The 17,717-nt window shown below is 43.0% G+C and overlaps 1 protein-coding gene across 5 annotated transcripts in view; it reads right to left on the minus strand.

Annotated features, from left to right (window-relative positions):
- The window catches only part of PAK3 (p21 (RAC1) activated kinase 3), a 174,615-nt gene that overhangs the window by 22,048 nt on the left and 134,850 nt on the right, over positions 1-17,717 (minus strand). For all 5 annotated transcript variants that reach the window (XR_010433984.1, XM_064669794.1, XM_064669796.1 and 2 more), the window contains exons 2-6: positions 12,673-12,869; positions 7,320-7,420; positions 2,482-2,635; positions 1,479-1,516; positions 127-258 (exon numbers count right to left, since the gene is read on the minus strand). Coding sequence is in view for 4 of the 5 variants with exons in the window: in XM_064669794.1 (XP_064525864.1) it covers positions 127-258; positions 1,479-1,516; positions 2,482-2,635; positions 7,320-7,420; positions 12,673-12,847 (600 nt within the window). In the remaining variant the exon portion in view is untranslated. The remainder of the gene's footprint in view (positions 1-126; positions 259-1,478; positions 1,517-2,481; positions 2,636-7,319; positions 7,421-12,672; positions 12,870-17,717) is intronic.

Here is a 17,717-nt window from a genome sequence, read left to right on the forward strand (position 1 = left end):
AAGCACTATGTCATGGCAGGACCCTAGCCCTCAGAGTCTTCAGTCATGAATGACAAGTGCTGTCTGATCAGAAACTTGCAGCTCTGCACTGCACCAAACACAGTGCTAACCAAAGCTGGCACTTACTGATTTTGTATGTTCAGGCCGTGGGGCGATAACAGGTGGAGGTTCATTGTCATCTTCTTCCTCTTCATCATCTTCATCCTCTTCTTCAGACACAGAGGGAGCCAGAGGAGGTTCTGATGCTGTTTTTGTGCTCTGTGGACAGACAGTAGTGTGAGTGACAGTCACCATTCTGCCACTTTGGAGCTTTGATAGTTACATACAACCTTAGTCTTCCAGAGATCAGAATCCAATCTAGACATGCACGTGCTCCTATGGGCCTCAGTTCTAACTTACAGCACAACACAATTTAAAGGTATTTAAAGTCAGGTGAGTTGAACTCCACCAGTCCCAGCTGCTGCTCAGAGGCACAAAGTTATATTATGTCATCCCAAATTCTGCTGGTAAAACAAAAAAATTAAAATGTTCCTTGTGAAGTGTTCACCAACTGCTTTCCAGCTGGCTAGAAGAGGCCACTTAAGAGAACTGAAGCAAACTGAAGGCACCATTCTACATATTCACATCTCATTGGCACTCTCTTTAAAATGTCACCCCTTTGGTCCAGCAGAAATACCAGTAGGGAAGCCCACAGCAAACAGGGAGGCCTGAGTTGCTAACTTTGGAAAGCTGATGTGCTGACTTGTCTCACTACTGCCTCTGTCTGCTAGAAGAAAACACCACAGCATCTGCCAAGGTGTCCATACAAGGCTTACTGTGCTCTGGTGAACACCACACTTCCTCTGAAAAGTGTGTTTTATTAAAGATAAGGGAAGTGGCATCGACTGAAAATCTGAAGCATGAATATTCAAGGATAATTTTTCATTTCATTATGCACAGTCTGCTGTGTAATCACAAACCTCACATGAAGTTGCTTAACACTTAAAAATAAAAGCCAAATTCCCATTCAGTCACTTGCTATTTAATGCACTAACAATAACCCTAATAAATTTGGTCACTATTAATGTGGATGTCATTCCTACATCTCTGGGAATGCTCTTGCAATTCAGCATTAATTAGAGTGGATGGTTATTTAAAACTTTCTTTCAATGGTTCCAGTGAGTTACATATCAATTATAATCTGATTTATATTCAGCTATATATCCAGCTGTACTAAGGAGAAATCATGAAATTCGATAGAAATGGGATTCTAAGTTGTTAAAACTAAATTAAAATGGGCTCATTAGACAGTACTGCATACTGTTGTGAATTATATATTCCATCATGGCTAAAACCGGCAAGCAATCTTCTGTCTGCAAAATAAGACTTTCACTTGTTTCAAAGCAATTAAACAGAATGAAAAAACAACCAAGGAAAGCCCATGGCTTGCTCCATAATTCTGAAACACCAGGGGCATCAAAGGTTACTTTCCCACTCACCGAAGGATGGGCTTCTATGTATCCATGGGCACTTTTATCTGCAAAGAGCAAGGGAAAATGAACCAGATGCTGTTAGGAAAAAAAACTGACCATTGTAGGGAATCCCACAGAACAAGTTAACACCACCCCTCCAGGAGCAACAGTTCCTTTACACAGCAAGGAAGAGAACGGGACAAAATTCTAGATTGTGTCTAATTTTTGCCCTGTTTGCCAGTAAATAAACTAAATAGAAATTTGGTCAAGAAAATGCAAATTGTTCTTTAACAATCAATGCTTCTGTTCCACGCAAGAGCTAAAGCAGCTTTTTCTCCTCTCTTTCCTGTGTTTTATTTTTTTAAATAAATTGCATGCACTCATTCTAATTAGCTTGTGACAACGTATCCCCAGAAAAGCTTCCCCAAAATCCCCCTTAAGCATGGCAGTTCTATTCTGACACAGCACAGGAACAGAACTATTTCGAAGTTTGCATTTCTTAATAACGGGAATCGCTATTTTAGTGCACAGTAAGTGTAAATTTAGTCAAATCCTTTAATTACGGAATTTGGAAAATTCTGGAGATAAGTGCAGTTTTTAAAGGGACTTGTGAGAAGCTTTCCTAGTCTGCATTTTGGAAGTTGTCTTGGTTGAACCATCGAACTAAGGAAATTACAGCTCCAGTGCCACAGACGATCCTGTGGAGGGAATGGAACCCTGCAGGTTACATTCCAAAGCTGCCCATACCCCACTGCCTACAGACACCTCCTTTATAGCTGAAGCTGTTGACAGGAGCTCTACCAAACTAATGGTATCTTAATAGCAATTTTGTTTCAAAATCTTGGTTAGTTCTAAAAACCAGCGACAAAAAAAAGTCACCATTTCAATGTTTCAATGACATTTGGAGGAGATGTGGAATTCATTTTAGGACAATTGGTTCAGTTTGCTTCTTGACCACTTGAACATTGAATTTTGCTCTGACTCATTTTGAAGCCTGACCTTCCTTTTTCACAGGGAGAAGTCAACTTACCTCCTGACGTAAAGCTCATGTATTTCTGGTTGTTAACTGTTTCTTTGGAATCATAAAATTTGAGAACATCTAGAACAGCCTGTGGGTTCTTCTTCTGCTCCAGTTTTGTTATGTTGGAGGTCTGTAGTAGCCTGGCCCACTGCTCTGGAATGCCCTGTAGTTGTCAAGTGCAAAAAAAAGTGGGTTTAGAGTATTTAAAATCCACAGCCTCACAGATCTTTACCAAGATCCCACGTTCCCTGTAGCACAAATTTACTTGCAGAAATTTTGACTGACACCTCACAATTAAAATTAGATGCAATCATTCTCTTCTCTATCAACATCTAGATAAAACCAGGACCCAACTTTAAAAAGAAAAGAAAGTAATGACTGTGAGAGGAAAAAAAGTGCATGAAACTCCTCTGGAAATCAACTCTGCTCTTCCATGGAATAATGATTTAAGGCTTAGCTTGTTTGCCTGGTGATTCAGTGCAGACATAACAAGACAATTATTCTCTATTGGTGGACAACACAGTGTCTTTTAGGAGCTTTACACTGGACTTTTCACGCTTAGGAATGCAAACACATTTTGCTGAAATGATCACTGCTGTCTGATTACAAGGTGAACCCCACCCTGATACAGTTCATTTTCAGCATACCAGGGGAACACTGCGGGGTAAAGAATCCGTCTTTCAGCTCTCAAAAGCATGACACTGAGGTGTCCCACTGCTGCAAAGGATGCCTCTAAGTTCTCTACTGCAAACATACAAGAAACCAGGGACTCGGAAAACAGGCTGAGAGTCCCAAAGCCTTGGATGAATTCTTGGACATCTTATGGGTGAGGGTGGCATTTGAAAATTGATCCAATTGCTGAAAGCTGCAGCTCTACACTGGAATTCTATTTATAAAAACTTGCTTTAGTTAACCAGGATGGTTCCCTAAATTTGACAGCCTGTCATTTCCCCCCTTTACTGCACAGCTGACAGCGACCAGTGAATTGTAGGGCTCACTGAAGAAAAACGACACCTTAGCCTTGGTGCCACCCCAATCTACTTTCATACAGCTTCTTCCTCAGAAGTTCTCCACAAAACAATGTGTGACATGGGCCTCCAAAGTTTAGGATTGATGAAAAAAAGAGTGGGAAAAGCCAAGCAACAAATCTACTGCACACACATCAACCTGCTGCTGCAGTGCTATGACATCTCAAAGAAGCATTTGGGGCCTGTGACGCACCTCTGGGAGCTTCCCTGGGCACATCTGTGAGCCATAGAGATCTGGCTGCAATGGACGTAAATAAAGAAAGAAAAGAAAGTTAAAACAGAATGTGGGACAACTCAGAAGGTGGTAGGAGGAGGAAACCAATGGGCCAAAATGGGCAAGTCCCATCTAAAATGGGAGTTACGAGGCGGATACCAAACGGATCCGGCGGCGGATGGGCTACAGGAAGGCAGGCTTAGGAAAACAGAAAAATCACAACCATTCCAAAGTTTGGAAGCATCATTCCCCCTCCTCTTGCTTTTAAACCAGTTTTTCTCTCCCTCATAAAAATACATTCCTGAGAATTAATGGCAAGTGACTGAAAAAATTACTTGTGATTTCCTGTCTCAATTAAAAAAAAAAACAAACCAAAAACTATTGGGCTTTTGCTGTTTGCGTAGTTTTGAAGCCAGGTTAACACTTTTGAATGGCTCTATACAAGCTTTTTCCAAGCCTGGGGGTTCTGCAGCCCTGAGATCACCACTGGCCAGTGAGTGAGTCCCCAAAGTGCAGTGGAGAGAGCAGCCAGTCAGATTGTGAAATCTGGGAGGTTGTGTATGGCCACAACTCAAATAATCTATACGTGTCAGACTGAAAATCAGGACAATTGTAAAGAAATGCTTGATTTGATTAGGAATGTGCAACTTCTTTGGATCTACAGCCACAACTTTTCCCACTTACTAATGTCATAATCTGGAAGCTTTAAAAGTTTGGTGGGTGACCACATTTTCTTCTAGATTGGGGATGAGGAAACGGCTTCAAACATGCATGCCTTACAAAGAACACTCCCCAAAGCCCTGCTGACCACACTCCCTCCTCCATTCAGAAAATGCAACTGTTTCTTCAAATAAAGGAACATAAAGCTCTAGCAGCATGCTCCCACCCAACAGTTTCCAACCAATTTTATTCTCTGCTTTAAAAGCCCTACTTCTTAGCAAATGTGGTTGCTCCAAGCACAGTGAAATGGAGACATAACATCTGTTCATGATGGACAGCACAGCCTGGTGCTCAAGCCTGAAAGCCAGAACTCAGGAGCCCATGCAACTGTGCATTGGGATGCAACTACCAACAGTCAGGGGATGCAGCTGGGGGTGATGGTTGGGTGTCAGAGAATGGCCCAGTGGGTTGCACATAACCAGGAGAGCAGGCACGACTGGCATGACAGCTGCAGGAATTAGAAACAAACAAAAAACCCCAACCCATACATTTGCACATTTATCCAACACTTCCATGGCACTTCCAAACTTTTGAAAGAGACAGACAGCGTGATCACTAGACAGTGGGAATATTTATCCATGACATGGCTAGTGGAAGTTCCTTCAGCAGGACCTACTTACCACATGACTACCCAGCTGATACACGAGTTCTATCCAGGTTGGGACAAATCAAACAAGCCTAATGTAATCTGGGATTAGCTGGGACTGACAGCCAGTTCTTAATGATGCAAAAACTCCCTTGCTTTCACTGGTATTTGACTCCCCTAAGGACTGCAGCATAAGCCCTGTGCTGGCAAGCTGCACAGGGGAAGTCACCTGTCCCTTTGGTTCCTTTTGAACTGGTTAGAGCCCTTTCAGACTGCAGCACTGCACTTCCACACTTCAGTGCTATTGCAGAAATATTGTGTGGTTGCAAAATAGCAGCCATCTAATCTGCACTGTTTGGAAAGGGGAAAAGATATTAAAAAGGAACTGTGCTACAGCAACAAAGCTGGATATATTTAGTCATGTAGAACTGCTGTGCTCTATAAAAGGGCAGGACCTGTGCCGGTGGCATCTGACACAAAATAAAAAAGCAAAAATCTCTAATGCTAAAGCAAAAAGCTCTGCTGCTATCATCATGTTTTGACACACAGGATGATAATAACAACATTCAAAATGATCCAAACCGTGACCCCTGAAATACTGATAGAGAGTGTTTGTGCTCAGAACCAAAGTGCATTAAGCTTGACATCCCTCCTTTTTGTTCCAGCTGGCAGTGACATGAACCAACTGGGACCCTCACCACAAGTCAGACTATGGAGAACACAACTGTGACCCATCCTGTTTGCACAGAGCCAGAAGGAAAAGGTCTGAAGCACGGGGTAGAATTAAAGGTAGAAGGTTGGAAGGAAGAACAGATACAGAATACGAAGAGCTGAACGTTTAGTAGGGAGAGAAGGGAAGGAGGAAAGGCAAAGACAGACAGGAAGAAGTGATGCAAACACAAAAGGGAGAAAACAAAAGCAGAAAGTAACATAACATATAATACAACACAAAGATAAGGAGAATGACACAGAAGATTAAACTGAACAATAAAGTGGCTACAGGGAGAGAAAGAGAGGAAAAAAGGGAAAAGCCAGGACAGACAGCACAGAAAAAACAATTTTAAAAACTTTATGCTAAGTTTCTGATAAAAAATGACCACATCTAGGCTTTTTAAATGAGCATTTAGTCAACCCCCAGGGTTTGGCACAGAATAAATTTTATTTATGACACCTATTTAAAAAGGCTAATTAACTAGTTCACTTATTTTAAATGTAGCTGTATTTCCTAATTACAAAGGATAATTCAATTTCACTACCCCTTTGAAGATATGCTGTCATTAAATGTGTCTTTTTCTCTTCTACTGTTATTACTACTGTTGCTACTGCTACCGTAGGATACAGAAAGTTTCCAGTTTTCTGAAACGTCTTTGCAAAAAAAAAAAAAAAAGTGGCAGTCAAAAGAAAAAAATCATTAAAAAATCACATTTAGGATTCAAATTCCGAAAATTGGCCATCCTTTGTCCAGGCAAATGATTTGTCCCATCCTGTTTGGTGTATGCAGCCAGTCAGCACTACCACACTTCATTCACAATTTGACACAGGGTGATTACACAGTCTGACCACTCAGCTCACAGGGCACTACAGGTGGCACAGAGAGAGTTGCTAATGCTTCCTCTCACCTCCACAGCTCAACCACACATAAGCTCACTGCCATCTCAGCTTTAAGGGATTAATGGGTTCTGCACCTAACTAATAGTCTGAGAAAAAATGCTCTGAAACCCCCTGCACGCTTCAGGGAGCTTCTATCAACTCATTTTTCCCAACACTTCATGCACTTTGTCAAGATACAAGTAGCTGACAGCTATTCCATTAATACACGAAGGCTAGAAATGTGTTTGATCATCTCAGGTGTCAACGTATTTTAAAGAAATTAAATTACAATGAATGGACTTCCATAATGCTGCTGTTTTCTGGGAATCTCCAAGGGCTGCCTGCAGAGCACATGGACTTTGCATTTTGAGGCTGGTTGTCTACTATGCACGTGTGTGGGGGCTTTTTATGCTTTTCCAAAGACACTGAAAAACCAACTCTTGTAGCAGCTTGGGGGACTGATAAAAGCATACACCTACGTCCTTCCTAGTTTTCATTTTCCACAGACACTCTGCTGACAATCCTTGGAGGAAAAAAAAAAAAAGCAGCCTGAATCACAAGTTAAACACTCCAGATCCTAAGCCCAACAAAGAAAAGTCTCTTTCTTCACAGCCTGGGTGCTGTCATCTGATGTTTCTGGCAATAGGAGGTTATTTTACCATCAAGAAACTAGAAGCTCTGGTAAGTATGAAATACAGCAGTTACTTACTGTGAATTCTCCTGTGACGGCATCAAATCCCACATGAATGGTATGTTCAAAGTCTGAAGGAAGAGAGATCTCAGGACGTTCTTTTTCTTTCTTCTTGTTGGCTAGAGGCAAAATGTTAACAAGCACTTATTTTCTGTACAGCTTTTCATTTAAAACTTCTCACAATCAGCGTGCTCAAAATAGTATTTTAAAAGTGGAAAACAAATCAATTAACATCCATCTAACTTGACAAACAGATCCAAGCTAATACAACACCAGTCGGTCAACTCCTGTTGGGGAAGGTCTAGAAGGTGTTATTTTGTTTTGTTTTTCTTTCAGCCACTGTAATTGCTGCCAAAGCAAGCTGCTCATGAAGTAGCCTTCTTAGGCTATCTCTAACCAGTAGGATTTCTATTATCAGTTCTTCTTTTCACTGAGATTTCATATCTAGCAACTAACTCCTGTTTGTTAACTTCACTCTGTGGGTTTCTGCGGAAGTAAATCACACAGGATACATGTGTGTATGGATCTTTTTTCTTCCAATGTGGTTTGAACCTGTTTCAAAATCAGCCAAATTAGAGAGGAGAGGTTTTTAAGACAACCGGGTTCCTAGAGGTTCTGTGAAAACTGGCAGCTCAGGAGGTGACGACTCTGCCAAGTAAAAGGCTGAAGCAGCAGCTCTGTATTAGAAAACAGAGAATCTGCACAGCAACAGGATCCCACAAATGCCACTGGAAAAGCTTCATTTGAGCTCTCAATTAACTAAGACATATAATCATAAAACAGGCTTTATGAGTCTCCAGAAATTTGTTGTTTTTAAATCATTCCACCAGTATTCCCAGAGTGTGGAGTGTCTTACTGAAGCAGACAGGCCTGGAAGTCAGTCAGCCTGCATATGCTTCTCATCTCTCTCTCCCTCTCCCACCTTTTGAAAGTAATGTGGTCATCCATCTCCTGCGCTTCTGACAGCTGACAAGTGTCACTTCAGCCCAGTTTTATTGACTCTGATAAAGAATGAGTGGAATAAAGGCTGAGAGAAGCTGCCTTCACTTTCCTTCGGTGTTTTAGTATTATGTTTGCCAGCTCTGTAAGTTCACTCAGGGGTCTCATCCAAAGGCTGAACTCACTGTGTATCAGCACCGCTCCCAGCCCGGGTCTGTCTTTGCTCACAGGCAGTACCTCCATGAGGCCTGTCTTTGCACATCTTTCTTATTCTGCCTTAAAGCCTCCTTTAGGTAGAAGATGCTCTGCTCTTCATCCAGAGTATTTTGAATGTTTCTAGTACTTTCTCTGCATTGCTGCATTTATCGTCCTTAAATAATTGTCACCTTTTCTCTGTGCTGCACGCCCCTACCCAACCTTCATTGATGAAACAGTTTCATTTAGCATTCAGTAAAGATGGCAGCAATATCTCAAACACAAATGCAAAGGCTTTTCTCCTTTTTTTATTGCTTAGTTGATGTTTAATTTTCAGGACAGATGTTGCCAGTTAGAAGACATCATCTCTATGCAAATAACAACACTGGCTTCTACTACCTCATCATTTGCAAGCAAATGCAGTGAAAATTAGATTTAAAGAATTATCAAATTCAGTTCACAGCAACAGTCAAATCTAGAAGCAAAATAAGGGATTACAGAAAACATTCCATCAAAAGCAGCACTTGTCCATTCTAGGACTTTCCTGCAGGAGGACAAGTGTTCTAGATCATTCCCCAAGATATGGCTCATCTGCTCCATGGACCTCTGTCTACCAGACTGTGATACAACACCTCTGGTCCAAATGCTGATAAACTATAAATGAAATACAGAATTAAACATCTCTTTACAACACCCTCACCTCTCCCCAGTCTAAAAACTTTGACACTTCTGTCTGGGCCCTGCAGATCAAACCACTTCTATTTCATACACACTGGCAAAATGATACAAAAAGGCATGGCTTCTTTGAAGCACTGACTGACTGGATTCAAGGGGTTTGTACTGGACATGCTATTTGATTTTCTTGCAAATGCCCCTCACAATACCCTCCTGCTGCATAGCACTTAGCCAGGAAGGCCTCCACACCACCTCAGCACCTATTACAGATTAAAATAGAACAAGGAAAGATTGTTCTGTCTCCCACGGTCTGCATCACCATCATCATTACAATTATGTTAAAAGAGAAGTTGTTTGGGAGAAAAATGTGACTCAGCTAAGTGGCAGCTTTTCTCCAGAGACAGAGGAAGGGTTTGACCTCATGCTTACACCCTCCTGTCTGCTCACCTCCTCTTCAGCTCATTCTGTTCCTTCCTCCATCTCTCATCCTTCCATTCTCCCTCATGCCATCCTCTCATTTTCCCTCCTGCTCTGTTCCTCCTGTCCCACCTCAGCAGCCTTGTCATTTTCCTTTCCTCCATTTATCTTTACCCTGCTGAGTTTTCCTCCTTCTCTCTTTTCTTGTTTTTCTGTACAGCAGCCAACCAGATGCCTAAAGGCCAGACTCTGCACCCAGATGCAACCAAGTCTAAAGCAGCTTCAATGGAAGTGATACCATTCACCCAGTAACCTTAACACAGATGGACCTCTGCAGCTGAAAGAGGCATCTGAGCTGTGGTGGGCCAGCTTCCCTCTGATTTCTCCAGGCCTTCATGGAGCCACCAGTGCACACACAGTATTAATTTATTTCACAGCAGTTACAGATGATTTAACGAAAGAAGAACAAGGCTGGATCAAACAAGTGATACAACACACAGAAAGTCATTACTTTCTGCTCTCAATTCTGCTGAGGTAACACCTCTGCTGAAAGGAAGCACTAATGCTGTGAACTGCATTGTGGCTCCCATCACCATCATTAGCTCTGAGACAGGAAGGCCAATTTCACAGCTTCAGCACAGGCTATGAGGGAATAGGTTCAGCTCCTTGTTCAACAAGGATTGCCTGTGTGGCACTGGAGATTCATTTCAATTGTCTGCCTTGGCTTCCTGCCCTCAGGAAATGGGATACCTTACCCCAGAGATTAGAGAGAGAAAGGAGCACGAGGTCAGGTGCTCTGGGAAGGAGCAGGACACTACTGCCTACACAGCTTATATCAACTGTAGATGCACAGAAGGGCCCCACAGAGCCATCAGTGGCTTGCCAAAATAACTGAAAATGCTGCAGTCCAGCAGGGGAGTGACTGCAAAGATTCCTGGTGTCCAGGTACAGCAGTCCTGGCACACAACCACCTTGGAGGGAACGCACCGTACCACATCCATCCTCGCATCCCTCCTGTCTGGTGAGCAAAGGAAAGACAACAAAGTCCCTGCAGGTTTAGGCAGAAACACCCTGCCATGGTGTTTTCTTCACATTGTGTTTACTTCTACCGGTGGTGAACTATTAATATAACACTGTGATGCTGCAAAGCACTGCACTAGATGAGAGCAGCCGTATCAGTCACCTTCTGTTTTATAAGCAGGACTCTCAAAAATGTGTCACAGAGTCTGTGAAGCACACACAGACCAGCTGATACCATGACCCACAAACCAACCCTGCAATGAAACCACCTCAAGGGGCTTGGCCAGTCAAGCTAAACTTCCTCCATTTATTATTTCACCCAACAAAATTAAGCTATAAATCTTACCTTACTTTTCCTCACAGTCACATTTAAAATCACGACACTTGTATGTTTCCTAAGACTGCTCTGACTGGTAGTTAATTACATTTTTAATGTCAGTGATCACTTCCAGGAGGGATTTTTTCTGGATCTCCCCTTTTCTGCATGTATTTCACACAGCACCTCCTATTTAAGAAATGCTCCCTCAGAGAGGGATAATACCATCCTGCTAGCACTTAGGGGAAGAAGTGACCCAAGTCTTTCCAGGAATTAAAAAAGCCGGGAGAGGTTTTCATTTTGACCTTTAAAAAGAATCAATGGAAAATTAACTTTGTTCTCAGAAAGGGACATTTGGGGGAACACACTGCAGAGTGAACCAGGCCAGGTCTGCCTGAGGAATGGGCCCATCCAGTCACAGCCTTCCCATGAGAGGGGTCTGCAGGACTGCCTGTGGCTGAGGGCAGGAGCGGGGCTGACACTGTGCCTTCTACTGCCTGTGAGGAGTTCTGAATGCCAGGCTACCTCCAACTGCTCCACACTACCTGTGGCAAAGACTCATGAATGCAGCAGCAGAGCAGCACAAGTGAGCTGGAGCTCCAAGGGAATGACCACAGCTCCATAGTTCTGAGCTCTCCTCAAAGGGACAGTGACACACATTGAAGGCAGAATTCCTCTTGAAATCCATCTGGATTTCGCGCTGCTGATCACAACCAGTTTTCAGTCCACCTCACTGCACACTTATCTAGACTGTATTTCATCAGTTTGTCTGTGAGGGTGCTGTGGGAGGCTCTGCTGAACACCTTACAAAAGCAGAAGTAACAACCACTGCTCTGCCTTCACCACCAAGCCTGTCACCTCAAGGTAAAAGGCTGTCAGTATAGCTCAGCATGAACTCTCCTCTGTAAATCCATGCTGACTATTCCTGATTGCATTCTTATCCTTCATTTGTGTGGAAATGATTTCCAGGAGGATTTGCTGTACTACTTTCCCAAGGAACAAGGTGAGGCTGACTGGCCTGCATTTCCCCAGAACCTCCTTCTTAAAGGCAGACATGATATTTGCTTTGTTTGTCATCAGGAACATCCCCCAGTCACCCCAACCTTTCCAAGAGTGGCCTTGTAGTGACATCAGCCAGCTCCTTCAGCATTTGTGGGTGCAGCCCATCAGTTCCCTTGGCATTAGAAAAAAAAGAAGACCCCTTCTCTTCATTCTGTCAATACACTAAGTAAAAAAAACCAAACCTCCTTTCTGCAAATGCATTTCAAAGAATGCAACTGGAATTCTGTTCGCTGCATGTTTAAAAGACTCTCTTCTGTAATCACAGTTTGCAGGTTTTAAACCAAGCCATTCTGTGTCCACTCTCACTGCAAAAGCAACAAGAAAGAAGAGCCTTGCTCCTCTTACTGGAATGTAAGTGCTCTAAAAAACCCCTCAAAGTGTCAGGCATACTGCCCTCTCACTTCTGTGAATGTATTTCCAAAAGTACACAACCTCGTCTGTTTCTACTGCTAATGCAAAGCAAAATCCAAAGGAAAGGATTCCCCAGCTTAACTATAAAGTTATTTTTAAAAGGCAAGTTGCACAATGTGGGCATATTTTAGTGGCTTTTCGGAGACAAGAAAGTAACTGACTGAACACCTCCTCCTCTTTCCAAACATGTTTCTAGAGCAATTGGAACAGAAGGCTTTGGTACCAAGGTCTGCAACTGAAACAGAAAGAAAACAGTGGCAGAAAGTAAACACCACAACCACCAACCACCAGAAAGCACAGAGATGGAGCCACCCATCTGCACTGCTGATACTTTACTTTTATCCCCTCCTCCTGGAAAGATGGAGCGCAGCCTGGCTTTCTTGTTCTTCTCCTCGGGGGCCATGGGAAGCGGTTTGGAGCTGTGGTTCAGTGCTGAAGAATCGCGGTTGTTGCTGTTCATTCTCAACGGCGGGGCTGGAGGTTTCTCTTCAATATCCAGACTATCGGACATCTTCAGCAGCCCTCACAGCCTCCTGCAAAGCAGAACACAGAACATGCCTGTGAAGGGAGGATGCCAAGGCTGCTGGGCTGGGGGGGGAAGGGGGTGAGAAAAGCCTTCTGGTGGAATAAGAAAACCTCTCTGTTAGAGGTTTGGTCTGAATAAAGTTACCGCTGGTAACTAGAAATAAATTCAGTGGCCAATTCCTAAAAACCACTGTATTATCCCTGTTACAGGCTTTTTAAGTATTTGCTTATAACTTTTTCCCTGTAGTTGCTTACAATCCAAATTTTCCAAAACAGACTTCCAAAGTAAAATTTAAATGATTTACTGAAACTACCTAGCATTGTAGTCAATCATTTTTATGAGGTAAGAAACAAAGTGCATGTTGAGGGGATATGGGTAACAAGCATTAAAACTCTGTTCCCTCCCTGCTATGTTTTGAGAGTTTAGGGCTTCAAAAGGAACAATCTTCTCAAAAGAAACTCATTTTGAAGTATGAATTAAAAAACTTTCTTGCGCATAAAAATGAGTATGTGTTTACCTTAAAATCAGCCAAAGCTGGAAAATGTTCATACCCTGAAAACAATCCAAGTCTCATTCTGTCCTGCTACCACACGGGTCTGCTCCCATGGGAGGTGCTCACCTCCACTTGCACACTGAACCACAGGCAGCCACCGACCAGGTGTTGCTCCCTAGAGCTTTGCCTTCAGGCACAGAAGTGTGGAAAAGATTACACAGTCCCAAGTAATGGAGTCATGAACTGGAGGCAGTTGTCAGAGAAGATCACACCACCTGGGAAAGCACAAGAAAATCACGATCCCCAGGATGTGCCTGGCCCCCATGAGAGGGCTGTACCCACACAGCCCCACTGTCCAGGTAAAGAGCTGCTCTGGCAATGGAGGGACACAGCCCACACTCCTATGGAAGCACATATGGAAGCACTAATGTGCTTTATATCACTCAGGAACAGCTATAACCGTGCCCAGGCTAGGGCCTGTGCCAATCTAGTTTTCAAGTACAGACTAGCCTATTTACCTAAAGAACTAAATGCTTTTGTAGATTTAGGTCAAGCAGTTAATATTACTAATCTTTGTGATTTTCATCCTGAAATGCAGAAGGTTTTCTAGTAAGGAAGGAAGGGGGGTAATAGCCAGTGATGAAAACTACTGTAAGGTAACAGGGAGAACCACTCGTGCTGTGTGTGTTATCCTGGGGAAGGGACAGCCCATGATGTTCAGGTACTTTTGCACAGAGATGGGTGATGGAGTTCTCAGCCTTTGAAGCCCAGCAGAGACACCTGGATATGTCTCCCTGTCTCTCCAGCAATTCTCGCAGAGCAGGAGCTCATGCAAAAGAGGCTTTTATTTTCTCTTTAAACCACCTACAAATAGCTTTCCAGTGCCAAAATCAGGCTTCACTCCCGAGACTGCTGGCGTGAGGCCGACCACAGGAGCACCAGGGCACGTTTTCGGCTTCTTATCAAAAGCAAGGCGGTTATTCTGTGAAGTCCATTATGGGGCACAGTCTCAGCTGTCCCTCAGAATGGGACAACTGTATCTGCCACTGCATCTATTTGTAAACAATGCCAGTGTGCTGAAATAGGTCCTCCCATGGGATTTCATTCCACAAAGAATACTATTAACGGTTTCTGGCCCAATTTGCCTATGATGTAATTATTTCCAAGATTTTGAAAGGAACACTATATTTTGTTCAGAGCTGTTTCAGGCTCAGTTTCAAGAACTGTACAAAGCTCTTTTATTCATTTCTAAAACAGAAAAAAAAAAGAGGGGGGAAGATAGCCTAAAAGGTTTAACGGTTGATATTAACTTTCTAAAGCTGGTCTAAATGAAGACTAAAGCAAACCACAAGATAATACCCACCAAGAGAATTACAATTTATGGTTTTCCTGATCAGAGCCCATCTGCTCTTCCATTCATTCTAATTTTGAGGATTTCCATGTACCACTGCATCACAACAAAAGAACATTCACTATCACATAAGACTTCAGATTTTAAATATTTTGTACAGATTCACTCCAACCCCAACTTAAAGAAAATCTGTAAACAGTGGAGGGCCAACAAGATATATCCAGCTGAGAAAACTCTCAAGTTTACACTGCAGAGAAATGTCAACAGCAAACAGCCCAAGCTAGACTCTATCCTGGGGCCAGGTTTTCCCATCTTAATAAGAAGTCCTTGGTCCCACTAGTCTAGTTCTGCATAGGTCAACTTCATCAAAAACCACCTTCTGTCTATTGCAAATTATTACAGCATATCCATATATTCAGTTAGTCAAATTCTGGTGTTCTTTCTCTTTTTTCTTTAGCCTTTTGTTGTTGTTGTTGTTGTTTGGGGGGAGGGAGATTTGAAGGGGGGGCGTGTTTGTTTGGGTTTTTTTTAATAATCCTACCAATTCCTGCCTCCCAGAAATAATATCTGCTACCTTATCCTTTCATACCTCGTCTCCTGTTTGCAGAGACACAAGTCTCTCCACTCAAAACACACCTTGGTTTCATGAGTTTTTCCTACACCTCCTGGCAGGCTCCCAGGCAACCCTGTTCTCTGTAACCCCGTCTCAGCTCAACATGCAAAGTGTTGATGTTTGCATTCTGCCCTGGAGAGAGACAGTCACAAAACTTCCATTTTTTAGGTGCAAGATGAATTCCCAAGTCTCTGAATCCTTGTTGATCCAAGTTTCTATGCAGTACCTCAAGAAGCACATAATCCTCTGAACACCTTCTCCCAAGAAACTATTGGAAGCAAACCCCTCAACAAGACAAAAACAGTCTCCACTTCCCACTTGTGACAGAACCACAAATTCTAGAACAATGCTGAAGTGACACAGCCCATGCCCCAAACCCACAGGACTCTGACTGAAGGGTATGGAACAGTTCCAAGGACTCTGAGCAAATGTTCCCTAGCCCTTCTAAGCTCAGGGAGCCAGAATGGCATTGGTTTACACTCCTGTCACAGTTTTCGGACTTTTCCTGCAGCCCTGAGTGCTAGAAAGTAAATTTTTAAAAGCAGAAGTGAGATTGCAGAATAATTCTGCAGTGGAGATGAGATTCTGGTAAATCCTGCACACAGACCTGTGGAACACTGTGCCTGGGTTCTGAGCACTGCAGCAACAGAGCTGCCAGAGCACCCACCAGGGCTGTGAGAGCCACCCAGGCTGTCAACAGGGACAGCTTTTGGAAGAGGCCAGCCTGTGCTCACCAAGAGGATGGAGTGCACAATCAACAGTATTTTCCTCATCTCAGTCCTCAAGGACCCCATGAGTGCAACCAAGGTAGTGCTGGTAACCCTTTTAAAAGTGTGAAGTTGCACAACTACCTCCTGCCAGAGAAAATTCTTTTCAATGCCTATTGGCTTTAAGGAAGGATTTAAAGAGACAGACTGTTGCACCAAAATACAAGAGTGTATTTGAATGTGTTAGCTAGAGCTTCCAGCCAAGTGGCAAAAGCTAAAATTAAGTTCTCAGCCAGGTCAGTTGCTTCTACACAACTATCACAGAGTTATACAAGATGATCCATTGTCCCTTCCCTTCCCCCCTACCTCTTCCAATCACCAGTTTTGTTAAGTGTGAAGACAACACTGACTTTAAATATATGGTATTCAGCTTCTCTATGACTCAATTCCCCCTTTGCAAAAGCCTGTCTTATAATATTTTTGCATCTAGTTCCTGCCAAGCTAGGGAAAGATATTTGAAGCCATGTCTTCAAAACAACACACACACACACACACAAAATTTGTTCAATTCAGTTCAAGTTCAGAGCAGAATCTCACGCTGGGCCTTGATCTCAGTAAGCTCTTCACCCCTGTGTATCTGGGAAACACTGTGGATAGACCTTGAATAGCTTTCTTAAGTTAGCCCCCTTATTTCAAAGTCTGCAGCATTCAGACATGACTGGTTCCAATTAGAACTCACAAATAGTATCCTGTTTGCAGAGACACTGGTGCTCATTTTCAAAGCCTCAGAGATACTATTGCAGCTTGTGATGCAGCAAAACTGTCTCCAAGATCCCTTGACTGGAAGGAACCATGCCAATTTTCAGGCAGTAGCTTTGCAAATGTAACTTGAAGAGACAAGACTCACTCTTTGTTTATAAATATACTTCCTGAAAAAAGATATTTATTACTCTAGTTGTATGGGCCAAATTTTGCTCCCAGTGACACTCATCCATTTCCAAAAATCAATGGTGATGTAACTGAGAAGGATTCTCTCTAGATTTTGAGTAATGAAACACTCTGTTTGTTAAGGTATTTATAGAGTACTTTCCTGCCCAGTTCAGACCTGTATGTGCTTTTCTACATCTGCACATTTACTTGCAGTTTTCTTACAGTTCCTCTACACAGCAGCCAGTGAGTTGGACAGAACAGATGCAACCACAGCTTCACTGCTTTCATGCAAGATGCTTTACTCTGCAAAACCTGGTTAGGCTAAAATAAGATACTGAGGCCTTTTTGATAAAAAGGGCCATATCCAACATCAGCTGAAGCAGAGACAACTCTGCCTGGGTACTCAGGGTCCATAACACCCTAGGGTGGTCTGTGCCCAGCTGCTTCCACCCCTGGGTGCCTGCAGATCACAGGTGGGTGTGTGGGGCTGGCTCTGCAGGCAGGGGAGACCCACCTGAGGTGCCCTGCGGAGTAAAGACATCTTTTTCTGCAACCTCTCCCACTTGCACGTGTTGCCAACAATGACTGCATCCCTTCTTTATACAACCCTGAAAAAAGGAGGCATTCACACAAACTACAGAAGGAATTATAACCCCAGAAACATCAAGAACGCTTCCCTTTCATACAACTGTCTCAAAGCACAATACAAACATTTGCCAATTAAACTTCCCCATTCCCCTCACAGGCAGGTAAACATGCTC

Source organism: Pseudopipra pipra, chromosome 13 (genome assembly GCF_036250125.1).
Source record: "Pseudopipra pipra isolate bDixPip1 chromosome 13, bDixPip1.hap1, whole genome shotgun sequence".
NCBI lineage: Eukaryota > Metazoa > Chordata > Aves > Passeriformes > Pipridae > Pseudopipra > Pseudopipra pipra.